The sequence below is a fragment of the Podarcis tiliguerta genome, assembly GCF_965153285.1.
Source record: "Podarcis tiliguerta genome assembly, chromosome: 1".
Taxonomy (NCBI): Eukaryota; Metazoa; Chordata; class Lepidosauria; order Squamata; family Lacertidae; genus Podarcis; species Podarcis tiliguerta.
The window spans coordinates 61,867,923-61,885,844 of record NC_139534.1 but is presented as its reverse complement, the minus strand read 5'-3'; the positions used below and the strand labels follow the sequence as shown (position 1 = coordinate 61,885,844).

The 17,922-nt window shown below is 41.6% G+C and overlaps 1 protein-coding gene across 18 annotated transcripts in view; it reads right to left on the bottom strand.

Moving 5' to 3' along the window:
- The window catches only part of BRSK2 (BR serine/threonine kinase 2), a 380,957-nt gene that overhangs the window by 29,859 nt on the left and 333,176 nt on the right, over nt 1-17,922 (bottom strand). For 14 of the 18 annotated variants that reach the window (XM_083424840.1, XM_083424835.1, XM_083424845.1 and 11 more), the window contains 3 exons: nt 14,716-14,776; nt 11,639-12,251; nt 8,187-8,235 (listed from right to left, as the gene is read on the bottom strand). In XM_083424840.1, the coding sequence (XP_083280966.1) occupies nt 8,187-8,235; nt 11,639-12,251; nt 14,716-14,776 (723 nt within the window). The remainder of the gene's footprint in view (nt 1-8,186; nt 8,236-11,638; nt 12,252-14,715; nt 14,777-17,922) is intronic. The other 4 variants (XM_083424838.1, XM_083424839.1, XM_083424842.1 and 1 more) reach the window with 1 other exon arrangement.

Below are 17,922 nucleotides of genomic sequence, written 5' to 3'. Positions count from 1 at the left end.
GGACCACACAGCAGGTGCATGCTGCTGCCGGATATGTCCACGACCCACTAAACACATGCTACCTTTCCATATGCCACAATATATACATTTTAATAACTGGGGTTTATTTCGTTCTCTCATTTAAACAGGGAGAGACAATTCTAGCGAAATCCTCATGGGTGGGTTGCAGAGTTTTTGATGAACTTACTTTACTTCTGTGGTGGATGAGGGGTGTTTTTGATGGTCCTTTCATTCTGCAAAGCTAGCTCACCAATGGCCTGTGCCCTGCAGCCTTCCTGCGCCCTGCAGCTTTCTGCAATTCAGTTACAGCTCAGGGAAAGGCATCATGAGGTAACTCCTCCCACAGAGTTTTTCCAAGTTAGGAAGCAGGGCAACTGAGGAGGCTGCAGTGTGCTGGCAAAATGTTTACAGAAAATGAAAGGAAAAATGCAATCCTACCCTGCAATAAAGCAAGCTTAAAACTCAAGGAAATTCTCAAGTCTCCTGAGAATGAGGTGGAAAAAAGGAAAAGATATTTTGCAAGGAAAGAAAACTTTGGAGAAATTGAAGGAGAGTTTTTGGCACAGCACTAGTCTGCATGATCTAAGCAGTGCTGCTTCCAACAGAGAGAATAAGTGCTATCCGAAAAATTATTAACTCTACACAGGGGAAGGAAAAAACGGGTGGGAGCATGCAGCCTCAGTTATTCAAGATTCATGGCACAATTTTCTAAGCATGTTTACTCAGGAGTAAACTCAGGCCACTGTGTTCAATGAGCCTTACTCCCTAACAAGTGTACTAAGTAAAAGTTTTTTAAATGAAATGGTACACTGCTTTCTTTTTAAAGTGCTGCCAACCAAGCAAAACATTGCATTAGAGAGAAGCGAAACTTGCTTCCCCAATAAGGCCTTAAGCATTATGAACATTATGAAATTGACATTAAAAATATCGAAGACCATTTTGTAAAATTAAAAACTGGCATATTTCAATTGCCTCTGAGCCGTGATAAAGGATGTACTGTATCCATTCTGACACTTCATATAAGCACAAGAGTAGGGGCTGTTCTGAAATGAATGTTTTAATTCACATCCAATGGTAGGAGATTTAAAAGAAAAACCCATTTTAAAAGAAGAAGGGATAAAAAGGTGCATACTGTTGGTAAAACTGTATCTCATGAATGATCACCAGGAATAAAGGTTATAGGGGCCTGCTTAAGCTTCCACTGATACCCTGGAGCCTGTAACTGCTTGCAATACAGAGTTCTTCTGATGAGATACAAGACAGAATAGATTCTTGCGAGTTCTCCTGATGTAACTGTGCTGGGTCTGCAGGGCAAAGAGGCATAGATAGTGGCACTGATGTTTTATAATGAAGGAGGGAAATTCAGCAGACCTGGCAGGATATCCATATTGCATAGACTTATCAGGTACTAGTTTAACAAGTAAGGGTTGGGGGCAAGGAAGGAGAGATTTATATACACCAGTGGCTCAATTAGTTTGGTGTATTCCTAGATACTCGTGTGATCAAAGTAATCCCAGAACTATGTGGTACATATTCCTATTGACTGTACCAGTGGGTCTGTAGATACTATTGTCTAAGACCACCCCACTCAGAACCTGCAGTCTTACAGCTAACTCACTGTCTGGACATATTGTAGATACATCAGCTGAAGGCTAAAGTAATGATTTTTTAAATAAAGTGAAGCAGTATGTATGGGAATCTGAATTCTGATTGGGTTTAGCACCCTGCACACTCAGGCTTGAATCCCGAGGGTTCCCTAGATTCATTACTGCAACTCATATTCCATTTTGTGGGGGCTGTTGGGATCTTTCTAGACCAATCTGCACATAGAACAAGAATCAGACAAGACCCACTTCTCAACAGAGGACCCTGCAACGGTCCCCCCAAGCACATCTTAGGACCCAGAAAATCAGTGTACCCGAAGAGAAACCTTAAGTCCCCAGCACAGGAAAATGGGAACCCTGAGAACTGGGGGATCTGGAGGATCCTTATCTTAACCATGCCATTCTGGGTCCTGCTATGATCTGGGTCAGGGATAGTATTCCAAATATTGGACTACAACCCCATCAACTCCAGCAAAATGGACAGGGATGATAGGTCCTGTAGTGTGATATTTGAAGGTTCTATATTGGCTACCTTGTAACTGCAATTCATATGTTATCACCTCAAACCTAGATGAATGTAATGGGAAGAATTCAGCGTGGTGCTAGAGAGATTGTTCTGGTGTAAGAATGTCCCCTCTCCTGCCGTGCTGTTCTGGTGGTTCTCCACCCTCCCCCCAATTGGGGCAGGGGGAGGATGGGGGTCAAACTCTGCTGCTCTAGTGGAAGTCCTTATGCGGGCATCTGCTAGCAGGACCGGTTAGTTGAATCTGGCCCAAGGTTTTACTTTAAAGGTGGGTTGGAATTTCCAGATTGAAAGCTGGCTGTCATATTCAGAACTAGCAGTGCTCCCAGTTGCTGCACTATTGCTTTAGGGACATAATTCAAGGTGCTAATTTTGATATATAAAGCCTTGCCCCAGTAGCCCTTAAAGGCCACCTCCTCCCTTATGCAACTCCCAAGATTGACTGAGGTAATCTGTTTAGCAATACAATCGATGGGTGAGATTCAAACAGTAAGGGAGCACAGGGAGATATTCTCAGTGGCTGAACCACAACTGCAGAACTCTCTTCCCTTGGAAATGTTCAGAAGCCCAAGACAGAATTTTGTTGGGAAGCACTGTTCTACGGCCTTTCCCCCTTTTTCTTTTGGAAGGTAGGGTGGCATTACTGACTTAGGAGATGGTTTGGGGGGTTTGATAATGAAAATAACCCTAAAGGAAGGAGAGTGAAACATAAAAAAGAAGTAAAGAGAAGAATACACACTGGGGGCAACCTTAGGATTCAGAGAAAAAGCTTGCACAACATATCTGAAGGGCAGGAAGTCCATAGGGGGAAAATGACCTTGAAAAACACTGCAGAATCAACATTACATCTATCTTAAGAAAAGTTTTCCACCCCAAGAGATTGGTAGAAAGCAACAAGGTGTACTGGAGAAAGTACGCAATTGTACATCATGTTGTAGACAAACAATGACGATCATTCTCTACATCTAAAATAAACCCATGGATTTAAACAGAATTGTCTCTCTGTTGACCAGTGCTGCAATTCTATTTCCACTTAACTAGGAGTAAGCCACACTGAACTCAACAAGACTTATTCCCGAGTAGCTATGTATAGGATTGCATTGTAAAACATGCTTATACACCATCTCAATTTGTATTAGAGGCTCTAGCTTCTACAGGGGATTTCTGAAGCCCCTATGGGCTAAATTCTAAGTCAAAATACTAGTGGACACATACATACAGCCCAGTTCAAACAAGTCCCATGATTCAGGACTTTGCTGAATTGAGGCCCTGCTGCAAATCAGCATAGCTCCATCATCTGGCACACATGGTGCAATGCTTTTTTCTTTTTTAAAATGTCAGATTTATAGAAGGTGATAGCAAACAGAAACACCAAGAGAATAAAAGTTAGGCAACCACCAATTCCATTATGTTTCTATTGGCTTGTGGCTCAAAGGCAGCTCTCCCCATGAATTGCTTCCTGTGCCTGTAGTCCTGTACACTAGGGAAGGCTAACCCTTTTGATGCCCAAGGGCTGCATTCACCCTTGGCCAACGCTGCAAGGACTGCATGTTGTATACTAGCAGTGAGTATGGCCACCCCATATTCTCACTCACCAACACAGGTAGGCAAAATGCCCTCCTCAGCTGGCCCATGCAGATCAGCTGAGAAGGTTGATTATTATCCCTCCCCGTTCATATGACCCATCTGATGACTGGAGTGGGAAGATTTGCTTACCCAATAGGGTGATGAGTCTACTTTAACTTTCCCCCTTTTTTGAAATCAGTGGGGCCCTGGAGGGGCAGAAAAAAACGTGCTGGGAGCCCCCCATGCTGTTAGCTACCCCTATTGTATGCATTTAGAATGTTTCAGTCCAACTGATCTCAACAGGAACTAAGCAGCCTAACTAAAAAGGATTGCAACTTGAGTTTCTCTTTCCAGCCAGACATGCAGTAAGTGGAGAATATATCTCTGCACCAATGGCATATCTGTACCAACATTATTAGTATGAGAAATCACTGCAAGATACCAATGAGAAAGATCACAGAGTTTTGCCTAAAATGTGTTTGAAACCTGTTCAATGTATCATTTTTATGGTAGTTTTTGGACTCAATCCCCAGGTCTGTGCTGCCACAGTAGAATATGGTCCCTATCACCCGCAGATAAAAAAAGCATTTTATATATATATATATATATATATATATATATATATATGCTTTCGTATATATATATATTTCGTATATATATATATATATATATATATTTCGTTTATATATATATATGCTTTCATATATATATATATATATATATATATGCTTTCGTATGCTTTCGTATATATATATATATATATATATACATACACACAGTGGTGCCCCACAAGACGAAATTAATTCGTTCCGCGAGTCTCTTCGTCTAGCGGTTTTTTCGTCTTGCGAAGCAACCCTATTAGCGGCTTAGCAGATTAGCGCTATTAGCAGTTTAGCGGCTATTAGCGGCTATTAAAGGCTTAAGGGATTAGCGGATTAGCTGCTAAAAGGCTATTAGCGGTTTAGTGGCTTAGAAAAAGGGGGTGGGGAGCGAAAAAAAATCTCAAAACTCGCAAGACATTTTCGTCTTGCAAAGCAAGCCCATAGGGAAATTCGTCCTGCGAAGCGCATTGAAAAACGGAAAATCCTTTCGTCTAGCGGGTTTTCCGTCTTGCGAGGCATTCGTCTTGCGGGGCACCACTGTATATCTGTGAAGTTGACCAAGGTGCTTTAAAGACCTTTTGTTTACATATTTTTCTTATATCTTAAGTTCCTTTGCATTAACAGATACATCCTCAGGATAAAGACTGAACTAGCAAGTTATGCTAGGATCCCACTCTAGTTATCCTTTTACATTTAATTGTTCTAGAATGTGTATGGTTAGAGACATGTGAACTAGTACAATGTGGCAAATGCTTCTCTAGTTTCTTTGAAGTTTTCTTCCCCTGTGAAAGAGGCTTCCATTTTTCTGTCTCATTCTCAGGGCACTAGAAAAATAATTTCTTTCAAATTTTGGTGGGTATTGAGATTTTGAGCTAACTTTATTATTGCAAGGTAGCGGAGGTTGGTATGTATAAACCTTTCTGCAGCACTCTGCAGCCTCCCCAGCTGCCTTTGCTTCCTAATCTGAAAAAGGCTCACAGGAGGAGTTATCTCATAATGTCTTTTCCTGAGCTTTAACTGAAGCATGGACACCTGGGAAGGCTGCTGGAGTGCAGACACCACTGGTGAGATGATTTGTGGAATGAAAGAAAGGACACCTAAGAATATCCCTTGGCCACTGCAAAAGGAAGGTGAGTACAGTGAAATCACGGCACCCAAACAATAATAATTTCACAGATATGTTCCATCTCCTCTGATAATTTTCACATGTAATTTATTTTCTCAATAATTCATGGGAAGGATAAAGCTGATTAGCCATATCTGGGCATTCAATCCACATGGCGACAGTTGTGCGGAGTGGGAGAGGACTGCTGTGCAGAACTGCCCCCCCATCGTATCCTCAACAGCCCATTCCCTGTTGTCCATGCGGTGGGAATAATGCCTGCAGAGGGGATGCTCATAGGCTCCCCGCCCCCAATTTTTGGTTCTAGCTCATGGAGGGGGCATATGTGCAACGAGCAAACTTTAAACATGCTCACCAACATGCAGGCGGACAGCAGGAGGGAGGTCCTGACTGAGTTGTGATGCTAGGGCCAGGGCCAGTAGGTATGGCTCTGCTCCCCTGCTCCACACCATTATATATGATATCTTTATTGTCATTGTCCCATGCAGAACAATGAAATTGAAATATAATTGCCCAAACAAGGCAACTGGAAGCTGACTTTAAAAAACACGCACATGAAAATGTTTTGGATGGAGGTGCCTGTTTAATGTTTGTAAAGGTTAAAATATTATGCACAATTTGGATTATTATCAATTTTTTCTTCTTAAATACATGTACTGCTAAACAGAATGTTAAAAAGCATATGGAGTCATGCTGCTTTACACCAGAAGGGGATATGGGCTTATCCATTTCTATGAGCTTATCTAGGCTTTCCCACAAATAAAATGATACACATTACCTAGACATGTCAAGGTATAATATCCAGTCCTCAGAACTGTTAAACGAATTAGATTCATTAAAAGATGCAGCAACAGAGTAAGGAAGCACATTTATGCAACATTTCAATCATGGGGCCACTAAGGGCTCTTCTGCAGCGGAGACATCTTGCTCTCAGAGCAAAAACAATACAGAGTGGCCACAGAGCATAAAGGCACGGACGATTAAAATAAAAACGCAGTTCATTATTTTTTACAACTTTTATTATGTTTACTGCAGGGTGCCATCCAATTGAACTCATTAATTCAGCAATTATATTGGAAAGGGGGGAAAGGCCTTAGGCTTTGAGTTGCATCCAAACTGCCTACTAAGAATGCCTTTACTTCTACCCAGCAGTTCTTAAAGAGAGAGTGAGGCACAGAGAAAGGCAGCACATTCACAAAGGATCTCACACAAAAAGAAGGGGAGAGAGAAGGAAGAGAGAATATGGTGGAAAAGAAAGAAAAGGATCCCATTAAGTCCCTTCCACCACTCTTTACTGCCCTGACTGCTGTTGCATCAGGGTTGCACTACTCAAAACGGCAAGGGCCATATCACCATCTCCAGTTAAGAGATCTTCTCGGTTCAAAATTTAATCTAGAGCTCATGATTATTTAATCTAGAGCTCATGATTAAGGCACTCTGTGCCTTAACCAATATAAGATCATTTCAGCAGCCAAGAAAGCAGCAATCTGGAACGTAGCAGAAAATGCTGTGCAAATTATGGAGGATTATTTTGCACTTAAGAGTGCCTAGAAAGGAATCTCTGGAGAAATGTTCACAGGCAAAGTACCCCAAAAGGCATTTAGTCATATGTAATTCTTCAATGACATTTTTGTTAAAATTAATTTGGGTCTAATGCAATTGAGAAAACACATTATTTCTGAATGGCTACTGTATTTCCTGTGTAGCCCTTTCTGAACTGTTATAGAAACTTCCATCCCTACACCAGCTTCCACCTTCTACTGCATGAGTTACTTCCTACTAGGCTCCAAAGAAAGTCAGAAAGGTCAGCAGTTCACTGTGACTTTGAACAATATATGAAGTCAAGACACTGCTTAAGTTTTCCGGGCTGTTTGCTCTATTGACCCCAAAGAGAGACACAGGGTCCAGTGTATGTAAGATTGCTTGAAAAAGCTATTCACTAAAGCCTATGGAAAGGAGTATGTTAAATACATGAAGAATTGGATGTTGGTTTTCCTTTTTAAGACTTTTCCTATGAAGTGAGGGTGGAGAGGAATGCACTGAAGGACTGAAAAAAATTATGCACTGGGTTTTGTTTTCTTAAAAATCCTTATCAGACAAACAAGCCATTTGTTTTCTTGAGCACCTGCAGTTTCCTAAATCAGGAGTAGCTAACCATTATCAGGCTGTGGGCTGCACTGACCAATGGTCAACACCTGGGGGATAACGTGTCCAAGTGTAAAAATGGCCAATTGATTTTTTATAGAGTCAAATTGTGGGGAATCTTTGAGTGAGGTCACAAAGGTCTTTTGCCATGAGAGAATCAGAGTGGAAAGAGCAGTCAGCAACTTTAAAAGAATTAATGAGACTTTTCTCTTTTTGAGTGGGGTGGGGTGGGGGTGGGAATTGAAAGCCACAACAATATTCAGCTCCATAGCATAACAGCAGGAGATTCACAAGAACAGTAATTAAAAACCAAAAAAACCCACTGTTTATTTTATTTTTTTAAATGACAAATTTTGGGTGTCCAAAAACTCCTCTTGGGGAGTTGTATGAGTCCTATGCGCTAGCTACCCTTGTCCTAAATGTATCCCTTAACCTAGCACTACCCTTGAGGGTGTATATTAACTGCCCTGACACCTTGTTTGTGACCTGCTGCAACCAGAGTGGTATGAATTCACTTGTTAGGAGTGCTAGATAAAGAACATTCTGTCCCACTCTGATCTATTGTCAAGTACACAGGAAACAAATCGGTGCTGATACTAATAGTACTGTAGTGAGCTACTTACTCTGGGGAAGATTCTGGAGTTAAATTCGACATCTCTTCTGGCGTCGGTACTATATATACATACACAGACAGAGACAAAGCATAAGAGGAGGAGAAAAAGGAAATGCTGATTCCCAATTCAAAGTCAATAAACATGGAATCAAAGTTCACACAGAATATATTTCAAGCACTTCATTGTTTAAATATCAAATAACTTATTGTTTTAATATCAAATAATTGACCCACACTGCTCCTATATCCACATGTAACTTGAACACTTACATACTGAGATTTCATAGTTTGGCCTGGGCTCTTAAACTGTATCTATTCAACTTAGAATTGATGACTGTTGTGAAAGTAATTTGCAGCATAATTGTATCTGCCAAGATGTCTGTGGCTGATTTTTACTAGTAGCATTGAAATAGTTCTATAATGCACAGAAAACTAAAAACTGGTATGCTGCACACTTAGCCCTACAACGCTTTGATTATGTGCAAAGTCTGTAGATGGAATATTATTACCCTTTCCCCTTGAAACAGAGAATAAGAAATCTGCCATATACTACAGCAGACATTTCAGCAAAGATACAAATGAGCTGGAATGCTGAGCTGTGGAAATTTCCTATTTGCATATTTTATCCAACCTTGAATTAGGAAAGAAAAGAGATTTCCAGTAACAGACAGGAATGTATTTGCTCATAAACATATAAAGCAGTAATTGCGCCTTATGTAACCTTTATTAACATGAGTCCTCATGGAGTTCCTCTCCATCCAAAAAACAACAACAATGCACATCAGTGAAGACAGCACCTTGCTCAGAACTCTGATCATTTGTGTCTTCATTACTCGCTCCGACATGAAAGGAAGCTGAAGAAGGGAACTTTGTAAAGTACTTTGTGTGGTTCATGGAGCTGGGTTAATGTTATTTTGCCATATCATTAATACTACAAATACAAAATACTGAAAAGACTATGGGCCTCAATGATTCAGCAAAAAGAGCCGCTCTAAGTTTTTCAGAGATGAGGTTTTTCATTTAATGCTGTGTCATAAGCAACATGCAAGAGCTTCAGTTAATCATGCTTTGTATGTTGTTGTTGTTTAGTCGTTCAGTCGTGTCCGACTCTTCGTGACCCCATGGACCAGAGCACGCCAGGCACTTCTGTCTTCCACTGCCACCCGCAGTTTGGTCAGATTCATGTTTGTAGCTTCGAGAACACTGTCTAACCATCTCGTCCTCTGTCGTCCTCTTCTCCTTGTGCCCTCCATCTTTCCCAACATCAGGGTCTTTTCCAGTGAGTCTTCTCTTCTCATGAGGTGGCCAAAGTATTGGAGCCTCAGCTTCACGATCTGTCCTTCCAGTGAGCATGCTTTGTATACACACTTCTATATAATGCTGGCCTATTAAGCAGTTCCCTGTAATGAATACTGGGAGGGAGGACTATCTCCTTAGAACAGATACCAATGAGGTCAATTGATAAATACTGCACAGGGAAAAGTTGTAGCAACAATTGTGCAAAAACCCACTAATCATGTAATAGGGTATAAATAAAGTCAGCCTGGAGCTATATTCTGCATACATCAGTTCTTCCATGAAGGGTGTCAATTCTTTAAAAAACCATTTTATCTCTGTGGACCATATAGCATCTTTGTTCACTTGTCTGTATCTGTAGGTCTGTCTTCATGAAGAGTGAACTTTAAGATTATCTCCTGTTTTGAATCCTTCCCAAACCCTAGCCATCACGTCAATAAATTAAAAGTGCTCAACTTTCTCAGAAAACATGTAGTGGCTGCCTTAATCTTGAATACATATAGAAATGCAATATGATAGGTGTTTCTTGAAGATCTGGGTCTATGAAGGGGGTGGGAATCATGTCATGAAATAACTATAGATGGAACCCATTGTTTTCTATGGGTTTTCCTAGCTTTCTAAAAGCTGTGTCTCAAATAAATCTTAAGGTATCAATTAAAGAAATAAAAACATGTTCAGGAACAATTTAACTGGAGGTAGATATTTTCACCCTGCTTCCACATGCGGGCCACCTCTGATTTGGAGAAGCTGAAATCTGAGGAATATAATTGAATCTGCAAGTATTGCACACAGCAGCTCTATTTGCACATACTTCTAAGTCATTGTTTGTTTTAACCATGGTTTCTTCAGCAAATTACCAGTAAACTTAGATTAGTAAGCAAGCCATGGTTTGCTTCTCCAAAGCATGGTTTGTTTTCCAACTGCTCTTGCCTCATGCTTCTGTATCTTAGTGAGTGTCTGGCCACACACATCATTTTGAAGCAAATCTACTGAGTTTGGACACAATAGTTAAAACAAGCCACAATTTGAAAGCCAAAACAAACCATGGTTTCACACACTTGTTTGTCAGGAAACAAACCATGGTTAGTCTGCTAAGATGGACCCAGATATTCAAAAAGCCACACTTTGGCTAGGCAAACCATGGTTTAGTGACAGGCCAGTGTGTGCCTCAAGTCAGAAACAACTGTAGAAGTGCAGTGCAAGTACCAAAGTCATGAGTAGAAGGCACAGGATGGAGAGATTAGATAGTATAACAACACTTGTAATCTTAGTATAAAATCTGGTACTTTTGCCTTGTTCAGGTAGTCCAGGGATGTCCAACTTCCAAGAGACTGTGATCTACTCACAGTATATATATAAAAAAACTGGCAGTGATCTACCCATAGCTTTTTTGGGGGGGTCAACCTGGGGGGTGGCGATGTACCTGGGGCACCCCCGTGATCTACCAGTAGATCGTGATCTACCTGTTGGACATGCCTGAGGTAGTCTACTGGGGGAGAGAGATATATGAATAAAGACATATTTCCTAATGATGACCCATGTGAGAAGAGGTCTTCTGTAAAAAATTATATAATAAAATTCCATAGGTGTACTCCCTTAAGTCAACGGTGCTTTGCAGCTTGTGCACCTTGGTAAATAATTAGTGACAACACTATATGATGGGAGTTGTAGCCCTGACAAACCTCTGCATTACACTTAGCTCTTGCTTCTCAGTGGGCTCCATCTTCCATCAAGCATCACAAACAGTATTATGACTTGCAGAAGCCTAACTAGGTTTTCCTGCTGAGAAAATGTAAAATTGGTTTTCCAAGCTCAGGGTCAGGGGAAAAAAGGGGGAATGAAGTTCATATTTTATGATTTTATGGTGAAAAGTTTTTAGAATGTCGGATTGTTTTTATTGTTGTTAGCCGCCCTGAGCCCGGCTTTGGCTGGGGAGGGCGGGGTATAAATAAAATTTATTATTATTATTATTATTATTATATGGTAATTGACACACACTGGAAGAATTGCAACATGTTCATTGTTTGGTTAACAGCAGTGAAACAGCAACTTTCAAATTTCCTTCTATACTCTCTGTATTTGCTATTTACTAACCAACCACTCTTTACACTGATATGTACTTCTACCTGCCAACCTAACACTGCCGCATTTTGAGATCAGATGTACCTTGCAATTTCCTGCGATGGAAGCGTGGAGATCCCAGGAAGCTGTTCTTGATCGAGTTGAGCCGTGTTCTCCAGGGCATTCCTCCAATGCTGGGGCTGGATGGTGGCGTAGGGTTGGGTGTGCCTGCTGGGCTCTCCTTTGGCGTATGGACAGGTGTCCCCTTGGGGGTAGGGAGGGGACTGCCCCTTGGAGAGGGGTGAGGGGTGACCTGTATGATGGGGATAGATTTGGTGCTTGGGTCAGTACTAGAAGGGAGCAATCTAACAGGAGACATAGGGTTGGTTTGCACGGTAGGAACAGCCAGCTGCGGGCTAAACCCAGGAGCAGGTGGACGGCCCTGAGTGTTCTGTGCAGGAGAATTTGGGGAAGGAGGGACTGTAGCATTGCTAGAGGGCAGGGGATTGGATTTGGTAGACTGGAGTGGTTTTTCAGCCAATCTGCTCTTGGATGGCAAAGTCTGTGTCTTTGGATTGGGTTGAAGTGCTGGCTTTGGCTGGAGAACATGTCCGGGCCTGGAAGCATTCCTACAAGCATCGGAGTCCAGGGAGACTTGGGGGCGGGGGGTGAAAGGCGGGTCAGGAGTCTGAGGGGGGATGAAAAATTTTCTGATAGGCTACAAGATACACACAGAGAAAGTACCCATGCATTTCAAGAAAAGCAAAACGCACACGCACATACGCACAAAGTGGGTGAATAGAGAAATAAAGCCCATTTGAGTTGCGGTTGTGAGCCACATCACAAGGAGATCAGAGTTATGGAGGTGAGGGTGAAGGAGGTGGGGGGTTAGGGAATTGCAAAGAAACAAAAAACAAACACAAACAAAAAACAAAAAGACATGCAGTTAGCTGGGAACACAGCATAGTCAACAACAGCAGCAGTGGCGGTAGTGAAAACAACAGTTTTGTCACAAGCTTCATCATATTAACCAACCATGTGTCAGCAAATAAAAAAACCACAGAGCAAAAACTAACATGAAGGAAAAGAAAATAAGAAACTAAAAGGGTGGGCAAGGAAGGGGAAGCAGCAAGAGAGAGCAAGAGAGAGCGAGAGAGAAAAGGCCGTACCCCTGAGCTGTTCTGACTGTCTCACAGATAGAGAGAGAGAGAGAAGACCAGGGCTGAAGGGAGGTGGAGAAGGGGAAGGAAGCATCATTCAAGCCACAGGGGAACCTGACATGTAAGCATGTAAGGCTGAGTGTGCCCTCTCTCCCAGCTCAAAACGTCTACCACAATCAAAACCAGCAAGGAAATGCAGATCAAAATAACATGTGTGCAGCAGGTAATGATAGAAGCACACACGTCGACTCTCCTCAGCCAAAGCAACACAAGTTTCAATAACATGGAGAGAGGGTGTGAGTGAGGCTGAGGAGGGGAAAGCCTCTATCATTTCATCACTGTTCCTTTCCTGGCCTTCCACCCATAGGGAGCCAGTTTTCTCTGGCAGGCTTTACTATATGAAATCTTAACAGCTCATGGAACCATGGGCCAGTTTGGGCTTCAAATTTTAAGAGATCATGGAACTACGGCCACTTTAGGGTTTAAGTAAAATACCCCAAGGGTCACCAAAGAAGGTTTGCTTTCTAAGTGCCCCTATTACATCTAAGTCCTCCCGTCATCAGTCAGTCTTATACTTTTAAAAAACATAAGAGAAAAACATTCCTCAGTTTTTATGACACAGTACCAGAATTCCATTCTGTGACTGATCATTGTGTTTTATGCAGTAACCCCCCCCCCAAAAAAAAAACAATTCATAATCAGCCATAAATGAAGTCAGAAAAGGGGATTATGTTGTTTTGTAAAACAACAACAAAACTTAAATAGCAAGTGTTAGAGTCAAGAACAGTCCCAGAAAAACTTTAAAATAGAAATTCAATACACTCAGGGAACAAAATGCAAAAAAGAATACTGTTAGAATAAAAGTATTTTTTAAAAAAATGCAGAACATATTCCTTTCATAGAGGAAAAAAGTAACAATAACATTGTATTTACTGTTCATTTGTGAATGAGTGCAAGCTCATTAGAAGAATCACAAATGTGTAACAATGTATTGCCCTGCAGTTTGGGCAATTAACTTATATAAGAAGTAAAAATTGCATAAAACTGTGATAATTGCATATAACTGTATGTAAGAACAGAAGCTGAATTGACTAAGAACTGAAGAAGTGTAAATGAACTGGTTCCCTGCCTGCATCGTGTCTGTGTGTGTGTGTGTGTGTGTGCAGGTGTGCGTAACTATTTGTGTAACAGAGAGTGGGGGAACGTGCGCATGCCTGTAGGTGTAGTGAGGATAGATGCTGTTTGTGTGTGTTTTGTATGGTGGTGAGTGTGCTTGTGTGGAATGTTTGTCTGTGGTGTGTGCATGTAGAAATATGCATTGGCCACACCCATTATTGGCATGCATCCCTTAGAGAAGTACCTGACTTTCAGCACTACCCTTGAGCCAACATTATTTTAGCCACCCCTGAGTTAAAACATATATTTAGACAAGCTACTGCCTGTTTTTTAAAAAAGAACCAATCAAGCTTTGGCTTGCCAAAGGACTAACAAAAAAGGGCCTGTTCAAGCAGACTCTCTAAGACTGCACAATTTCTTACTTCTTCGGAATGATTCTCTTTCTGCCCCTCAAATCCAAGCGACTTTCAGCTTCCTTACTGGAACATCCTAATCCAACTCTGTATGATTCTTGTTCAGACTAGAGTTCATTGTTTTTCCAGCTTTCTTCAGCTGTGCTATTCAGTCCCAAAGTAGCTCTAGCTGTTATGGTTCAGTGCCTCACCATGGGCTTGCAATAAGCAGCAGATGTTTTCTTCAACGTATGATAAACTCTCTTAACAGGGTTATATACGTTGGCATCATGTTAGGCCACAATGATACCTTAGGTGGCAACGATGCGAGAAGACAGGCAGCCCTGCAGAAGGACCCTATCCCAACATTCACAAACAGCAAGCTGTGCTTTATAGCTGCCCCACATCCCTAGCTAACAAAACCACCCTTCAAAATGGGGAAAGAGATATTAGATGTCACCGAGCTCACATGAGAGAGTAGTTATAAACCATGACCCTAAATAATCTCACTTACCCTTGGACTGCTGAGTGGGCTGGTCGACAGGCCAGAGGAGGCTCCACTGATTGAGCGAGACCTGAGTAAACACAACAGGAAGACAAGGCCCTGAGAAACCCCTGTCAAAAGACACACCACCCTGCTGTGCCAGCCACCACCATATTAAACCTCTGCATTAAGTTGTGGCTCACATTTCTAACAAGAAACTGCATATATAGCCAACATTTGTTTTCAAAGGGCAGATGTACATGAAGACGCCCATCCCTTTGTTCATCAGTCTCACGTTTTATAATAATATTTTTTATCTGTGTGCATCTGGAAATACCTCCCTTATAAGATCCCCATCCTATCCCCCATGATCTCACTCTGAAGGAGCTTTGATCTCTGCTGTAAAGATCAGGTAAAAAGAGAAATGTCTGGCAAGGAAAGAAATAGACTGCACTGCTGCAGCTGTTTTTACAATGGCAGACCAACAAGTATATAAATCACCTATTCTCCTGTTGGTTGAGAACACCATCATTTTGAAATCAGATGGATCTTTCTTAACCTTCCATTTAGGAAATTTTTTTTTCCACTGACTAGCAATGTATTTCATATGAAATCATTGGCCCATATGTTTACAGGCACAATACTACTTCCAAAGGCCTCAGCCCCTTGCTATCACCATTCATCAAAATGATTATGCATAGATAAGTGGCTCAGAAACAGCATGGAATTCACACGGCCGAATACAGAAGCAAAGGAGCTCCTTGTCAATCCCAGTTATCAATGTTAACACACATTACCAAAGATATTTTCACGTCTCCAGTTATGTCTAATGTCTGAGAAAAGCCTACATTGGCTTTAAATAATGCACATTCAAAGTTTCCTCCTCTTTCATTTCCACATCAGCACCATTGATCCATAGTACAAATCAAAAGCATGTTCGACAGCCCCATATGTGAAAAATGTTAAAGAAATTGCCAGCTTATGTTGGCATTTCTTGAAATCTTTGGCTTGACCTTCCTCATCTCTGCTGGAACCATGGTCTTTAAAAAGGATGATACAACAATGGAAGCAAACCCAGTCAACAAGATAATATGCAATATATCACTTAGTCCTAATCTGTATTGCAACCTTACGGTGGGGGGACTGCTTTCAGTAAAACAAATTAACGAATGTATAGATTTCTCAAAGAGAACATTTTGATTCCGCTCATACAACTAGATCTATGACATGCAAGTTATAAGGCAAGAGATATATAATGGATGTATATATCTGTACATCAACAGGAAAACCTGGCTCGGAAAGAGCTTTTAAGCTCTCCACCCTGTGTGTGCTTAATGTGTATGATTTAAGCTGCTGGCTGGCAAGCACATAAGGCTGAAATTGTGCAAGTTAAATGTGTGCAAGTTGCCCATACATACATATATAACTAGCATCAGTAGCAGGTCTACCATTTCTCATAAGGCATGGGCACTGGGTCTACCAAGATGAGCAGTCCTAGCATCTACCCCGCTATTGCATCTCAATGGGCAGATTTGCTAGCCATCAAAAGGTACACCTGGTGTCCAGATGACATCTTCTCACCCTTGACTGAAACCCTGTTCTTTCCCTGGCCTTTAATTAACTGCTGAAACTCTCCATTCTTGCCTTTTGTTGCTAGAGTCAATTTCACAGCTCCCTTGCATCTCCCTAAAAAAAGATAACATGCCAGGAGACTAGTTAACTGCACTGAACAGTTGTTATTTGTCACCCCAATGCCCCCTTTCCCCCTGTTGTATTGTTATAACAACACTGAGCTAAGCCATGTCCTCTCAGCCAGGCCCTCCCCCCACCTGCAATACAGTTTTAATATTTATCTGTACTGGCAGGGTTATTAAAAAATGTGTACAGCCCTGGGTATGCGTGGGTTACATTTTAGGGTATGAAATAAGTCCTTAGTTAGAAAGATGCTACCTTTTGGCGGGGTAGACACACTACTGTCCAGATAAAAGTGAATCAGGAAGTTACTTCTACAACTAGTGGGTGTATCATTCTAGCCTTCCTTTTGTCTAATTGGCTAGCTCTGCTGTCCTAAATGAACCATGGCTTCATTTGTTAACGAACAACCCTATAAAGCAGAAGCTGGCTTGCTTTGTAAATGGGCAGAATTGGTGCCGACACATTTTGCTTCCTGTCTCAGGTTCTACAACAGCTAGAGAAGGATTTGGTTTTAAAAACAAACAAATCCGAAAGCTGATAATCTGGGAGATATGGTTCAGCCCTCTGACACCTATGACGGGAGGCAGCAAATGTCAGCCCACTAGCTGTCTTTTCCTCATTGCCATGGCAGCAGGGATGCCTTCCTGAATTATCATGAGAACAAGGATCACGCACAGCTTAGGGGACACTTTTAAAAGACTGGGGAGTGGCTGGCCAAGGATGATCCTCCCTTGGATTCCAGAGGGAGTGCTGTAGATGTCCGCTCTCTTTGAAACCCCTCTTCTCAAGGCTGCTTACTTGTTGGAAGACCCTGAGGCCTGCATGCCTCACTCCACGAATGTGGGAGATAGTGGGGATCAGCATGAGAAAGAATGAAACAAAGGCACATGGGGCAGAGAGGGATAGAGATACATAGTGAGGGGAGAGTTATATGCTATGCTATTTATCAGCCAGGAAATTGGCTGTAGGCCTTTAGTGAATAAACTACAGTTTTATTAATCTAGTTTTAAAGCTTGCAGCTATAAAGAAAATGTTACACTTAAATACGTCAAAGCTTGTTTATAAAAAGAATAACCTCCAAACTGAACCTAGAAGCATCCTTGTAGCTCAATGCCTTAAAGGAAATGAAAATAAGAAGTGGGGTTTTGTAGGTCTTACACTCCTGTCAGTATCACCTTTGCAGGTTAAGAAAACAGAGCATCCTAGCCACATTATTTAAAATTTCTGAAGGAAGGTTCTTTGGTGCTGTTCTTCACCCATCAGCCATCAGCAAAGAAACCAGGGGTCAGCTCCTTCTCATGAAACTGACCCAGAGCACTGAGAATTCAGACTCAAGCAAAGACAGAGATCGTGCACTGGGTAGCAATATGGATTCTCCTTTTGGGGAAGCTCCATAGACATTATCACCAGCATGAGTAACCCGAGTAGTCACACTGGGAGGACAAAAATAAGGAATTGTGACATCTTACTTTGCTGAAAGGGCTTTTTAATCTATGGATTTGAAAGACAATTATTTAACAGGAAACATCCATTTGCATATAA